At 42.9% G+C, this 13,212-nt stretch overlaps 1 protein-coding gene across 2 annotated transcripts; it reads left to right on the top strand.

Annotated features, from left to right (window-relative positions):
* The first annotated feature begins 1,457 nt into the window (after positions 1-1,457).
* Positions 1,458-13,152, top strand: LOC307040318 (uncharacterized protein). 2 transcript variants are annotated; one of them, XM_079683032.1, is made up of 16 exons: positions 1,458-1,765; positions 2,254-2,304; positions 2,851-2,907; positions 3,025-3,090; positions 3,278-3,331; positions 3,422-3,493; positions 3,705-3,761; positions 3,879-3,950; positions 4,057-4,125; positions 4,539-4,631; positions 5,001-5,019; positions 5,470-5,489; positions 11,372-11,412; positions 11,565-11,631; positions 11,798-11,838; positions 11,933-13,152. In XM_079683032.1, exons 1-16 carry the CDS (start codon positions 1,468-1,470, stop codon positions 12,023-12,025), a joined length of 1,170 nt encoding a protein of 389 aa, XP_079539158.1. In that variant the 5' UTR covers positions 1,458-1,467; the 3' UTR covers positions 12,026-13,152. The 2 variants fall into 2 exon arrangements, with proteins under 2 accessions (XP_079539158.1, XP_079539159.1); XM_079683033.1 differs by lacking the exons at positions 3,705-3,761; positions 3,879-3,950 and having other exon boundaries at positions 11,933-13,149.
* Positions 13,153-13,212: the final 60 nt, after the last annotated feature.

Here is a 13,212-nt window from a genome sequence, read left to right on the forward strand (position 1 = left end):
CAACTAGATGCACAGTGTGGGCGTTTCTGTGGCCTGTTTGTTTCATGTCTGATGCTAGCTGTGGTTTTCCTGACAGCAAGTTATGTGAACTGACACTGAAGTACATCAAAGCTCACGTACTCAGAGACACAAGCTTCTTCTGTCTGAGAAGTCGTATTGAGCTTCATCATGGCTGGACGTCTGCTGTTCGTCATCCTCATCTGTAAGTTATACCTTCAGGAGAGTTCCTCATTATTAATGTAGACTTTGTCACATTAGTTCCACTTGATGTAGCGTGGTTTACCTTCTGTTCTTTATATGGTTGTTTATTTAATGCCACTGTTTTTAATTCTTGATTCATCTGTAAACTCATCGTGAAACTTTGGTGCAGACCTTAAAAATGAGATCCTCAAACAAAATTCTATCGTGATCTTTATCTTCACATTTTCTTAAAGGTATTAATACGTTATTATTATTATGTGGATTCAAGTTGTTAAAATATTGTATTTTCCGGTAGATTCCTTTCACAAGATTCAAACACAAGGTCAGTCTCTGATTCATCATCTTAATGTCCACTTGGACTGTTTTCACTGTGTGGGAAGTTTATTAAAGTCTGTTAATATTTTTATGAATTGTGTGGTTGTACAGTTTATCTTCCCAGTTTCTTTACATTAAATAAAAATTCCTCATTAGGATAATCACCAAATTAATTGTATTATTCAGTATTTCATTTAATATATGTTTACTAAATATTGATCCCTTGGACAATGACACACTATTTACCAATACATTCTTTTTTATTTTTTTGCCATAATACAAATAAAAGAAATGTGTATATTAGTTAAATTGCGTCAGGTCTTAAGAGACTATTTGATTGATTATTCTGCCTGCATACATTCAAATGTACTCATACTGTACATTTCATTTTTTTAAATGTATATCTGACATATAAACGTATATTTGCAGCTCTTCTTCCACCGACACTGAAAGTGAATTCACCGGAGATCACAGAGACAGACTCAGTCACTCTGCACTGTCAGACTCCACCCTCTGTTTCTGTGTCTCACTGTTATTATCGCACTGTGAAAAAAGAATCTGTCAGAGTCTTCCCTTGTATGAAGACTCTGACAGGAACTGAACTGCTGCAGATGTCACAGCAGAGTTCACCTGCTGAGGTTCAAGTGAAATGTTTTTACACTGTAAAATATGAAGGGTCAAATTCTCCATCTCCACACAGTGACACGTCCTCCATCAGCATAAACAGTGAGTGACTGCTTAACTCATTTAGGATGTTACCAGTGTGCCAGTAATGAGTAATAACTGTCATTACAGTGTAACTAACACTTTACTCACATTATGACAAAGGAGAACATAATTTTCAAAAAGCTTTAATGTTAAATGTAAAACTTAATGACAGGGTGTCGTATTACACGAGGGTATTGTATTTAATAACTTTTCATTAATCTTTCTTTAGGTCAAAAACCACAGATGAGTGTTCACCATGAACCCGGTGAAGACTTTCTCTTTTCCTGCACTCTGCCTGGATCTGCTGATCATGATGCGAGATGTAACCTGTACTTTGGAGAAAATAATCATCCAGTCCAAACAACAACCAGCTGGAAGAAAAGAAATTCTAAGAATTGGCTGATCTGTCAGTTTACTTTCACAATCGAGGACTTTCTAAGAAATGTACATCTTCTTAAAAGACATGATGTCAGCTGTGATTATAGTTTGGGAAGTGAAACCAACTCTTTGTCTCCTCGTAGCGATGGATACAGCTTGACTGGTGAGTCAGAGAAGACACAAAAGATCCTAACGTATTTCTTCATTTATGAGTGTACTTTTGTAAACAGTGTTTAAATATCTGTGATGTAAATTCTTGTAAGGAGCTGGTCAAGGAGTTGTCCTCCTGAGTCTTTTATAATGTTTTGCAAAAGAGGCTCACAGCATACAGAAATACTCTAATACTTTTCAATAAATGTCAATGTAACTTAACAATGTTAACCTAATGGTGGAACATTCTTTTAGTGGGATCATTAAGTCATTTGGATTTATCATCTGGGGACTATGATTGTCTACAAAGTGTAATTAGAAAATATTTCAGTTTGGACCAAATTGGTAAATCACCCGACATCTCGCAGAGCACATGCTTTGTTCTCTGGTTTATATTTTTGGAACAGCTCTGTGTTTAAGTCATTGCACAAATAAGAGTAATAATGTTTTTTTATTGCACACACGAAAATGACAGGCCCAAATCTGTTTCCTTTCCTGCAGATATTGTGGAAAAGGAGCGCTCCAAAATATCAGCTTTTACTACCCCCCCAGGTAAGAGTTAATATCTATCTGAATAACAATCCAGAACCTAATTACAAAAGACATACAAAAAAAATGTGTTTGTGTGTTAATGCTCCACATTGATTTAGTTGCCATATTTGGATGTTAACAAACTAAACACATGTTTCTTCTTTTGCTCAAATAATTGCACAAATATACGTTTTCTGCACGTGAAGCGGACAGATCCAAATCCATCGTCTTTTGATTTAGATATCGTGGAAAAGGACAAACACTCGACAAAGACTATGTTGACATCTACTATGACCACAGGCAGGACATGCTTTACATTTGAATAGAAATCCAGAAATGATCAAATAAATTCATTTTATTTGAATATCACACTTTAAAAACAGCGTTATCTCAAGGTGCTTCACAAGTTGGTGAGAAAAAGTTATCTAAGAAACTTATTTAATAAATCTTTTTTATAAAATACATAAAAAACTAGGGAGCTGAGTTTAAAAAAAAGGTTAAGGGCATAAAACGTTACTTACTACTTACTATATTTGTTGTTGTTTATAGTTGTTGTTTTTTCTCCAGGTATGACTGTGAGCAGGCTTCATTCCACTCGTGAAACTCCTCCTGAACAAACATCTGGTAACACAATTAGAGATATATTAAATGTGACTTTAACAAATCACAAATCATTTTTACATCATTTTATATGTGAGTATTTTTTACATTATTTAAAAAGAAATGTTCTTCATTCACTAGGTGTTACTGTTGGATCAAGATACACTCCTAGTTTTATCTCCAGAGCGCCAGTGAAACCAACACAAGGTAACACAAATCCTCTGTTTCATAATTATTCAAACCGGCTTCTTTGTCATTTTTACATGCTATACATTTGAATAGAAATCCAGAAATGATCACGATTGACTGACTGTATTTGTTGTTGTTTATATTTGTTGTTGTTTATATTTGTTGTTTTGAATGTTTTAATAGTTGTTGGGTTTCTTTTCACCAGGAAGGACTGTTATCAGTTATTCCACTCTTATCACTACTACCAAACAAACACCAGGTAACATTATTACACATTTATTAAATGTGACTTTTATTCATCACAAATCATTTTTAAATGATTTTATATTTATTTGTATTCATTCACTAGGTCTTACTGTTGGATCGAGAAACACTGGTAGTTTTATCTCTACTTCCATAAAACCAGTGAAACCAACACAAGGTAACACAAATACTCTGTTTCCTTATTATTGACACTTTTTTTAAGACATAAAAAAAGCCAACATTCATTTTCTCTAAATGTTTTAAGGTTTCTGACTTTTTGTTTATTACAATAGGTCAGAAAGGTTAAGGGCATAAGAGTTATTTTTTTTAAAAACGTCTTTGACTTACTAAGTTTGTTGTTGTTTATAGTTGTTGTTTTTTTTCTCCAGGTATGACTGTGAGCAGACTTCATTCCACTCGTGAAAGTCCTTCTGAACAAACATCTGGTAACACAATTAGAGATACATTAAATGTCACTTTAACAAATCACAAATCATTTTTATATCATTTTATATGTGAGTATTTTTTACATTATTTAAAAATAAATGTTCTTCATTTACTAGGTCTTACTGTTGGATCAAGAAACACTCCTAGTTTTATCTCTAGTTCCATAAAACCAGTGAAACCAACACAAGGTAACACAAATACTCAGTTTCCTTATTATTCACACTTTAGTCTAAATGCCAACATGCATTTTCTCTAAATGTTTTAATGTCTCTGACTTTTTCTTTATTACAATAGCTCAGAATCCTTATACGTCTAGCACTCAAGATATTTTCTCACCTGTGACCCAAGTGACCCCATCATCAGGTGATCAAAAGCATCTATCTCTTACACATACTATTAACAAATATATTAATATTTACGTTTACTATTATATTATTATTATATTTACTATTTTCTTCCCTATAGAAAATATAACGTATAATGTTAAAAAGGTTGCCTCCTGATCCACAGTGTGTTCATATTATATGTTTCTTCTGGGTTTGAGCAGTGAGTATTGCTCTGCAGTGTCCCAGTAAAACAATTTGCTTCATTATTATGTAATTCACTAATGTGTCATCTTCTCAACTGTACTCATGTGTTTAATTTATATCAGTTTCAAAGCAATATGCTGTCCTTTATGTTTTATATTCAGTGTGCTCCTTACTGGTACATAGGTACTCACAGTCTTCTTGATTTTGTGTTGGAAGTGAAACTGACTTGCTTCTGACCTCACACAGAAACATGGACATGGAAGTTGGTAATAGTTGCGGCTTCTTTTGGAGGTGTTATCGTACTGGGACTGGCATTTCTATTTACCAAAAGAACAACTGGTGAGAACTTGATGTTTTTTCCCACTAAAGTATGTTTTCCTCTCTGCTCTTTGTGGAAGTAAAGAATCCAGGTGGAGGATCAGGGTGAGTTAGCAAATGCACCTATTGAACACATAAGATCATACTGTAAATCTCACTTTGATCAAAAATATGAAATACTTATAAAGAAGGAAGTTTGGTTGAAGGGAGTTATTTTTGTAATGTCTGCTCTGCACACCTGCTTGAACATGATTGGACGTAACTAGTAACACAGCTGGGAATGAGCCAATACATGTGAAGCTTATCAGAAACAGCTGATGTCTAATAAGCCAATACAACTTCACTGCTTTGCCCCAACAAACACCATGCTTCTCTCTCTCTCGTTTTCAGAAAGATGTGCTGCCAAGAGGTAAGGATATGTATTTTTTGTTTTACCTTTTCAGCAATAGGTGAGTCATTCAGTATTTCATCTTATTCTCTTCAAGTAGCTGCTTAGTGCAGCCTCTGCAGCAGGACTTTAGTTGTTCTGCAGTCGTGTAAAGAGAGGGGTTAGTTGTTATCTCCAAAGCCAGATGCCACCTAATTATTCAGACTGTGGCCATTTAGGTCTGAGAGGGGTTTTAAGAAAGAAATGTTTTCCTTTTGATATAGTTTATTGTCAACCATGCTGTTTCTAGTGTAATGAGTACAACTTGATGAAAATTAGCATTTAGCTACAAGACTTAGCCTAGTGCATCTGATCCTTGTACATAAGTGTATGTTCCAATTCTAATGTGATTCCCTTATTAAATAAAGTAAACTAAGCTACACCAAACTAAACTCTCTTTAATAAAACATTTTCCCTTTCGTATCTGTATAGGACACAAGCCAATGTCACCGGTAATGTATACATGAAGCAGTCAGGAAACTATAGGTTACTTACGTAACCCCAGTTCTCAGAGTAACATGAAGTGAGATGTCTCACTATGGGATGCGCCTCAACGCGTATGCAAACAGAAGCATCAATCTCATTACGCCAATCCTGATTGGCTGGTGATCTTGACGTCTACGTCAGGGAATCCAACCACCCTATAAGTAGCTTGCGCTACGACGGAGCGTCATTCAACATAAGAACCTCTTCTCGCTTCGCCTTAGCAAGAAGGGCTGTCTGGTGAGACATCTCACTTCATGTTACTCTGAGAACTGGGGTTACGTAAGTAACCTATAGTTCTCATTCATAACACTCTGTTCGATGTCTCACTATGGGATATTGAAACTCCCGTATTGCTAGACATGCTTATCTCGAAAATCACCAAAACAACCAGAACTTAACAGGTAGAACCCTGTCTCAACACGGGGCCCAGCACTGCGCTGGCAACACTTGGAGCAGAGACATCTAGCCTGTAAAAGCGGACAAAAGTGAGCGGTGAGGACCGGCTCGCTGCTGCACAAATGTCTTGGATGGAAACACCCTTGAATAAAGCCCAGGATGTAGCCAGTCCACGAGTAGAATGAGCACGCAGGCCCGTTGGTGCCTGCAAACCCTGACTCGTATAAGCCAGAGCAATCGCTTCCACAATCCAGTGGGAGAGCCGTTGCCTGGTAACGGGCTTGCCCTTCTGAGGGTTAGCCCAGGATATAAAGAGTTGGTCATTGCAACACAACTCTTTTGACCTGTCCATATAGGTGCGTAAAGCACGAACTGGACACAGCAAATTCGGCCGCTGTTCCTCAGAGGAACACAGCGGCGGAGGAAATGCCACAATGTCAATGTGGGTACATGAGCCAACCACCTTAGGTATAAAGGCAGGGTTGGGCTTCAGCAACACTCTCGTTTGCCCCGGGGCAAACTGAGTGCATGAAGGATGTACAGAGAGTGCATGAATGTCACTGACTCACTTGGCAGATGCTAGAGCCAGTAACAGCACTGTCTTCAGTGACAGGTGTTTCATGTCAGCTTCTTCCAGGGGTTCAAATGGAGGTCGAGTGAGCCCATCTAAAACCATTGCCAAGTCCCATAATGGCACCAGTGACCTGAAAACAGGGAGGAGCCTGCGAGCCCCTTTCATAAAACGGCAGACCAAAGGATGTTGGCTAGCCGTCTTTCCCTCAAAGCCCACATGGCATGCAGCAATAGCAGCCAGGCCAGTGTGGAGCTATTAGGATCAGTGTGTGGCGTTGTTCTCTCACTCTGGCCAGAGTTGGGGGTATCAGAGCCAGGGGTAGGAACGCGTACAGGAGGACCGGAGGCCAAACGTGCGCGAGCACGTCCACGCCTAACGGTGTGTTTAAATCGCGCATTGAAAAGAACAGCTGACATTGAGCATTTTCTTTTGATGCGAACAGATCCACCGCGGCTCGGCCGTAACGCACCCACAGCTGACTCACAACCATTGGATGTAGAGTCCAGTCTGCATATATTGGTGCACCTCTGGACAGCAGATCTGGCCCGAGGTTCATCACTCCTGGTACGTGCGTTGCTCTCAGAGAGAGGAGACGTCCGCAGCTCCACAAGATCAGTTTGCGTGCCAGCATGTGTAACTGGAGAGAACGCAAACCCCCTTGACGGTTATATACGATATTGTGGTCGTGTTGTCTGTCCTCACGAGGACTTGATGTCCTCTGAGAAAAGGCAGAAAGCGTTTTAGGGTGAGGAACACCGCTAAAAGCTCCAGATAATTTATGTGTGACCGTTGGAGGTCTCTGCTCCAGAGACCCCTCACAGGTCGACCTTCGTATATACCCCCCCAGCCCGTCAGACATGCGTCTGTGGTGACCACCTTCCGCGATAGGACAGCACCCATAGGCACGCCCCATACTAGAAAAGTCGGGTGTAGCCAGTGGCGCAGTGCTATTACGCATTTCATAGTGACCATCACTCTCTGCGCGCCATGACGCGCGGGGTCCAGTCTGAGGGCAGCTACCCAGCACTGAAACTCCCTCATGTGTAAGCGTCCCAGTCGTACCACCAGGATGGCTGACGCCATGAGCCCCAGTAACCGCAGACATGATCTGAAGAGAACATATTTGCGTAGCCGGAAATGAGCGAGGCAAGCCCTGAAGGCTTTCACTCTCTCTGCTGACAGGCGGGCTGTAAAGGGCACCGAATTCAGGTGTAGGCCCAGGAAGAGTACAGTCTGGGCTGGGGACAACATGCTCTTTTCTGTGTTTATTACGAAACCCAGGTTGAGCAGGTGTTTTACGAGGACATTCGTCTGCGTAATAGCCTCTTGCTCCGACTGTGCGAGAAGCAGCCAGTCGTCCAGATAAGTTGCCAGGCGAATACCCTGTTTTCTTAACGGGGCTATCGCGGCTTCCGTACACCGTACAAACACTCGCCTACTGAGAGACGGACCGAAGGGAAGGACTCTGTACTCGTAACAGACACCCTGAAAGGCGAACCTCAGATATTTCCTGTGTGGGTAATATACTGGGATCATGTGGAAATACGCATCTTTCAGGTCGACTGATGTGAACCAGTTGTTCTGGCGCACGAGACGCAACAGAGATGTGTGAGTGAGCATTCTGAATTTGTATCTTTTGAGATATTTGTTCAGAGCTCTCAAATCTAGTATAGGCCGAATTCCGTTCCCTCCCCGTTTGGGAACGAGGAAATACTTGGAATAAAAGCCGCTCTGACTCTGTTCGGCGGGTATTATTGATATAGCCTTCTTTTCTAGTAGCGCGAAAATCTCTTGCTCTAGAATATGGGCCGACTCTCCCCGGGCTTCTGAATACAGAATGCCCGAGAAGTGAGGGGGGGTGACAGCGAATTGGAGCCTGTAGTCTCGTGTTACTGTCTTGAAAACCCAAGCAGAATCTGTGGGCATCTTCCACTTTTCGCTTCTTAAAGCGAGCGGAGAGGTCACATCTCTGTTGTCTGCCCTCTGTGTCTTTATTTGTTGTGTTATGGGGCCCTCTAGTGTCTGAACACGGTGGTACCCCAGGTTTACAACCCCTGCCGACACTGCGCATGCGCATTGCGGTGGTGCCTTCACAATCCCGTCTAATGTCCGCCTTTTGAGAGAGAGGCCGTAGCCACTCTCAAAAGAGGGGTAGACGACAGACTGTTTATTGTTTTTATTGTTTTTCTTTTCATTTTTATTGACTGCGCCCTTGGCTTCAAGCCTGGAAACGACAGTGGAAAATCATTTTTTAGGAAACAACAATGATGACATGTGTTTGTGTGACTTAAACAGGCAGCGGAACTTGCTGTCTTTGATGTTAAGTCCATTTCCCTTATGGCGCGAACTTGAGGATGACGTTCTGGCATCACTCGAGGCGGCGGGAAGATGGGGACATGATGGCACCCCGAAAACACATGAGCGTCTAACACTGGAACGTGTTCTGGAGCTGGGGAACAGGGAACTTCCAGCTCTCTCGTCGAGGAGAGCAGAGGAGGCTGTCAGGCCGCCCGCTTCTTCTTCCTCGCCTGGTGTCTGAAAACCTGGGTCGGCTGTGCCTGAGCGGCAGCTGCCGGAACCGGAGATCTTCTTGGCCAGCTTACCCTCGCCTCGTTCCTGGGCTGGGGACCCGGGACGGGCTGTGGTCTCTGCTGCTTCGGTATCTTGAACCGGGCAGGACGTGAGGCAGCTTGAGTGAAGGCCTGCCATGGGACCGTTGAAGGTGGTGGCAGGACCCTTCGGGGGAGACAGAGCGGAAGAGCCTCGTCTTCCTTCTTTTTTGATTCGCATCTCAGCTGCATCGAAGCTAGAGCGGAGCCAAATATGCCCTCGGGAACAATAGGCAGACCAGAACATCCTCTTTTTCCCGGTCTGGAAGGTTCTTCAGGTTGAGCCACCTTGCTCTCTCCTGTACCACCATAATTCCCAGTGCTTTGCCCGTGGCTTGGACTGCACAGCGCTGCACACGGAGGCAAATGTCCGTGATCGCTGCAATATCGTCCCACACGGCAGGCTCAGGTTTGCTCGACAAGTCTTCGCAGAGCTCCGCCTGGTAGGCGGTCAGCAGCGAGGAGACGTTGAGTGTCCTGGCGGACAAAGCTGCGGCTTTATAGGCCCGTTCGCTCATCGCTGACTGAAAACGGTCTGTCTTTGCCGGTAGCGTGGGGTTCCTGCTCGGTGTCGAAGCCAGCCTCGGTTGGAGGTGGGCTGCCACCAGCGGTTCCATGGGCGGCATGCGGAGCAAGCCGAGCCTCTCCATACCGTCACAGTCCAGGGAGGAGGCACCCTGGATTGGAGCCTTGTTGCTGAAAGGGCGGTCTCTCCACGAGACCGACACCTCGTCCAGCATCTCCGGAAAGAATGGAAGGAGCTTCCTCTTTGTCCCCGCTGCTTGGGGCAATTGTTTCCCCTGGTAGCGAGATCTGGAGGTCTCCTTGGCCACTTCAGGCCATGGGATGTCCAGCCTGGACGCAGCGCGTTGACACACGGCCTGCAAGTCCATACTTAGGCAGGGCGAAGCTGGTGTGCTTTCGCCCGGGAGAGCGGACATCGCTCCCGGCTTTGCAGCCTGAGCTGATGAAACGAAGATGTCATCCTCTTGCTCATCCGAGTCGGACAGGAGGAACTCAGAGGCATCCTCTTCTTCCTCCATATAGTCCAACTCCAGGACATCCTCCGCGGGTGGAACCATGGTGAGGTCCAGTTGGGAGCCCCAGCTTGACACAGCGCAGGGCTACGCTCTCGTGGCTCTTGCCGCCACCGGACCCCAGCCTGACACGGCGTGGGGCTCCGGTTCAGCGGCTGCCGCTGTTATTGAGCCCCAGCCTGACATAGCGAGGGGCTCAATCTCTGCGGCGGACGCCACCATGTCTTGATTGCCGGCCGGCGAATCAGCGGACATGAGGGGGTCCTGTCCCGACAAGCTAGCTTGGCGTGCTAGCCGTCGGCGGAGGCTCTTAATGGTGAAGCGGGCACAATGCCCGCACGAGCCAGGGTTATTGATAGCCTCCTGGGCGTGTTCCAGCCCGAGGAAGGACGAGCAGACCTGGTGTGAGTCTGTGCCTGAGATCTTAAACCCACAGCCGCATAGCCAAGCCTCCGAGTCCCTGACTCCTCTGGTGTGAAGGAGATAAGGGTCCATCTTTGTTCACCGGGGTGTCGGCGTGGAGTGGACACGCTAATAACATGTACGTTAATGAGAAAAAAATCCAACCTTGTCGTTAATCCGAAAGGAAAAAGCGATGGCGTAGATTTGATTCTTTAAAGAATATTAACTGGTGCGTTAATACCTTTTGTTTTTATCTCCGTCTCCTCTGGTGTGAGAGAGAAATTGAGAACGTCCTCGCTACCGTGGTGTCGGTGTGGAGGGAAGAAAAGCTAGCAACAGGTATGTTACTAGCTTGAAGAAAAAATCAAACCTTACCGTAATTTCGAAAGAAAGAAAGGGCGAGGCAGATTACAATATTAACTGGTGTGTTAATATTGTTCAGTCTTCTTGCAAAGCAAAAAAGTAACCGGCAAGCGCCCGTCGACCGAATGTTAGCCTTGGGTTCAGTCTGTGGACCGTTAAGCTAGCCCGGCTACTGAAAATTCGAGATGTGCTCTGAAGCGAGAAGAGGTGTTTGAATGACGCTGCGTCGTAGCGCAAGCTACTTATAAGGTGGGTGGATTCCCTGACGTAGACATCAAGATCACCAGCCAATCAGTATTGGCGTAATGAGATTGATGCTTCTGTTTGCATACGCGTTAAGGCGCATCCCATAGTGAGACATCGAACGGAGTGTTATGAATGAGAACTTTATTATTCATACCTACAGAATAAAGATATTATATATTGTTCTTCTTTTGTGTTGAGGTGTGTTTTACTCTCTGTTACAGATAACTTAATATGCATGAGAAAGCTTGACCATGGAGGATCGGTAATTAAATAAAAAACGTTTCTATATCAGATATAACATTCCCATCATCTAAAATAATGGAACATTTGAAAAGCAAAGTTCCTCAAGGTTTATTAACATTGTTATTCATGAGTTCCTCTCACTTCCTCTCCCTTCCTTCCTGTTATCTTAAGTTACCTGCAGGTAACGATGAAGCCTACAGTATGATCACCTCAGTACCTGCTGCTGTTTGTCTCCCTGGTGAGCTGCATCTGTATTATTGAAGGAGAACCACAACAAAAAACTAATTTTAACCAAACTCGAAAAATGGCTTGTGATACAGACAGATGTTTAATCACTTAAAACTTGTTATAAATAGAATCGGCCGACCAAACCACTGAACCCATCCTCTCTCTTGTTCTCACAGGTCCTGAGAAACCGAGCAGGCAAGCCTCTCAAAATGAGGATGTGAGTGAGACGTGAGACACATTGTGTAACACATTTGCTAAATGTTTGTATGTAGTAAAGATTTAATGAGCCTTATGGTTTCTTTCTCCTTTAGTCTGACATATACCATGTGTACTCCACCATCTCCGAGGAGCCACCCCCATCAGCCCTGACCGACATGGTGTACAGCACCCTGCAGGCCTATTGAACAGAAAGCAACAGCATGAAGGACTGCTTTTAAAACCATGTGCCATTTATTTGAGCTTTTCTTTAATTATTTTATAGTACCTTATGATCCATAGGGAAATTGAGATGTCTTTCCAAGCTAAAAGTATTCAATAAACAGCTAGTTTGATGTATTCTCATCTGTCAGAGTGACCAGCTCTGTGACTGGGGGTTACCTCCCTGAGACTGAGGCTGTATTTTGTGTGTACGTGTGTCAGTGTGCAGATATTTGTCGCTAACGATAGCATCACAACTTGCCAGATGCAGTCATGAAAAGTTACAGAGGTGTTGTTGAGATTCAGATGAACGTTGTATTTGAAGAATGGTGTGGTCCGAGCAAGAAGGGCCAAGGGGTCATTTAGGATAGGAAGTGTGAAAGGGGGAAAAATCTTCCTCATGGGCTAACACACATTACTTGTGGATTGACAGGCGCACCTTGCAAACAAAGTTGCTCATAGCAGCTCATTAGTAGCACACTGTATGTTAGTTAACAATATGTTGGTCCCACATACAGCCTGTTTGATTCAAAGCTATCTTTATCTGTTGATCTGTTTTTGTATACACTGAATATTCAGATTATAACAAATGTTGCTGTGGTTTGTTTTATTTTTAATTTTAGTGTGCTTGACTTCCTGCCTTTATTTTTTCTTTAAGTTGCCAGGTAAATAACCATAGACTGTATATATAAAGGGTAAATAACACAATATTTAAACCATGTACCTAAATTAATCCTTACAATGTACATGTTTGCGTGTGAACCCACCTTGAAATAAAAGAGGGAAAACACTGAGTTTATTAAAAGCCGTATACATTGTATTGGTTTGTCTGGATATTAAAAGTGTTAATGCAAATGGAGAACAGTGGAAAAGTCATAATTGCCTTGGTCCATCTTTTTCTTTGAACATTGGAGGCTCGGATAAATCGGAGGATGCTAGATGCACATTTAGTTGGTCCATTATCTTGAAGAAAAATACATAATAACATTCATATCCCCCCTGTGTGTATGTTTGAGCTGTTTCAAAAAATAGTTTTCAGGTAAGACCTGCACTTAGTACCTAGTGTATTTTATCTTTAGTCTTAATTTAGTTGTTTGAATTCAATTAAAAGAAAACAATGCAAAGGTTATTTCCTGAAACAGTTAGCCCACATGAACTGGGTCTCATGGTGTGA

This window comes from Notothenia rossii, assembly GCF_949606895.1.
Source record: "Notothenia rossii genome assembly, chromosome: 5".
NCBI classification, from domain to species: Eukaryota; Metazoa; Chordata; class Actinopteri; order Perciformes; family Nototheniidae; genus Notothenia; species Notothenia rossii.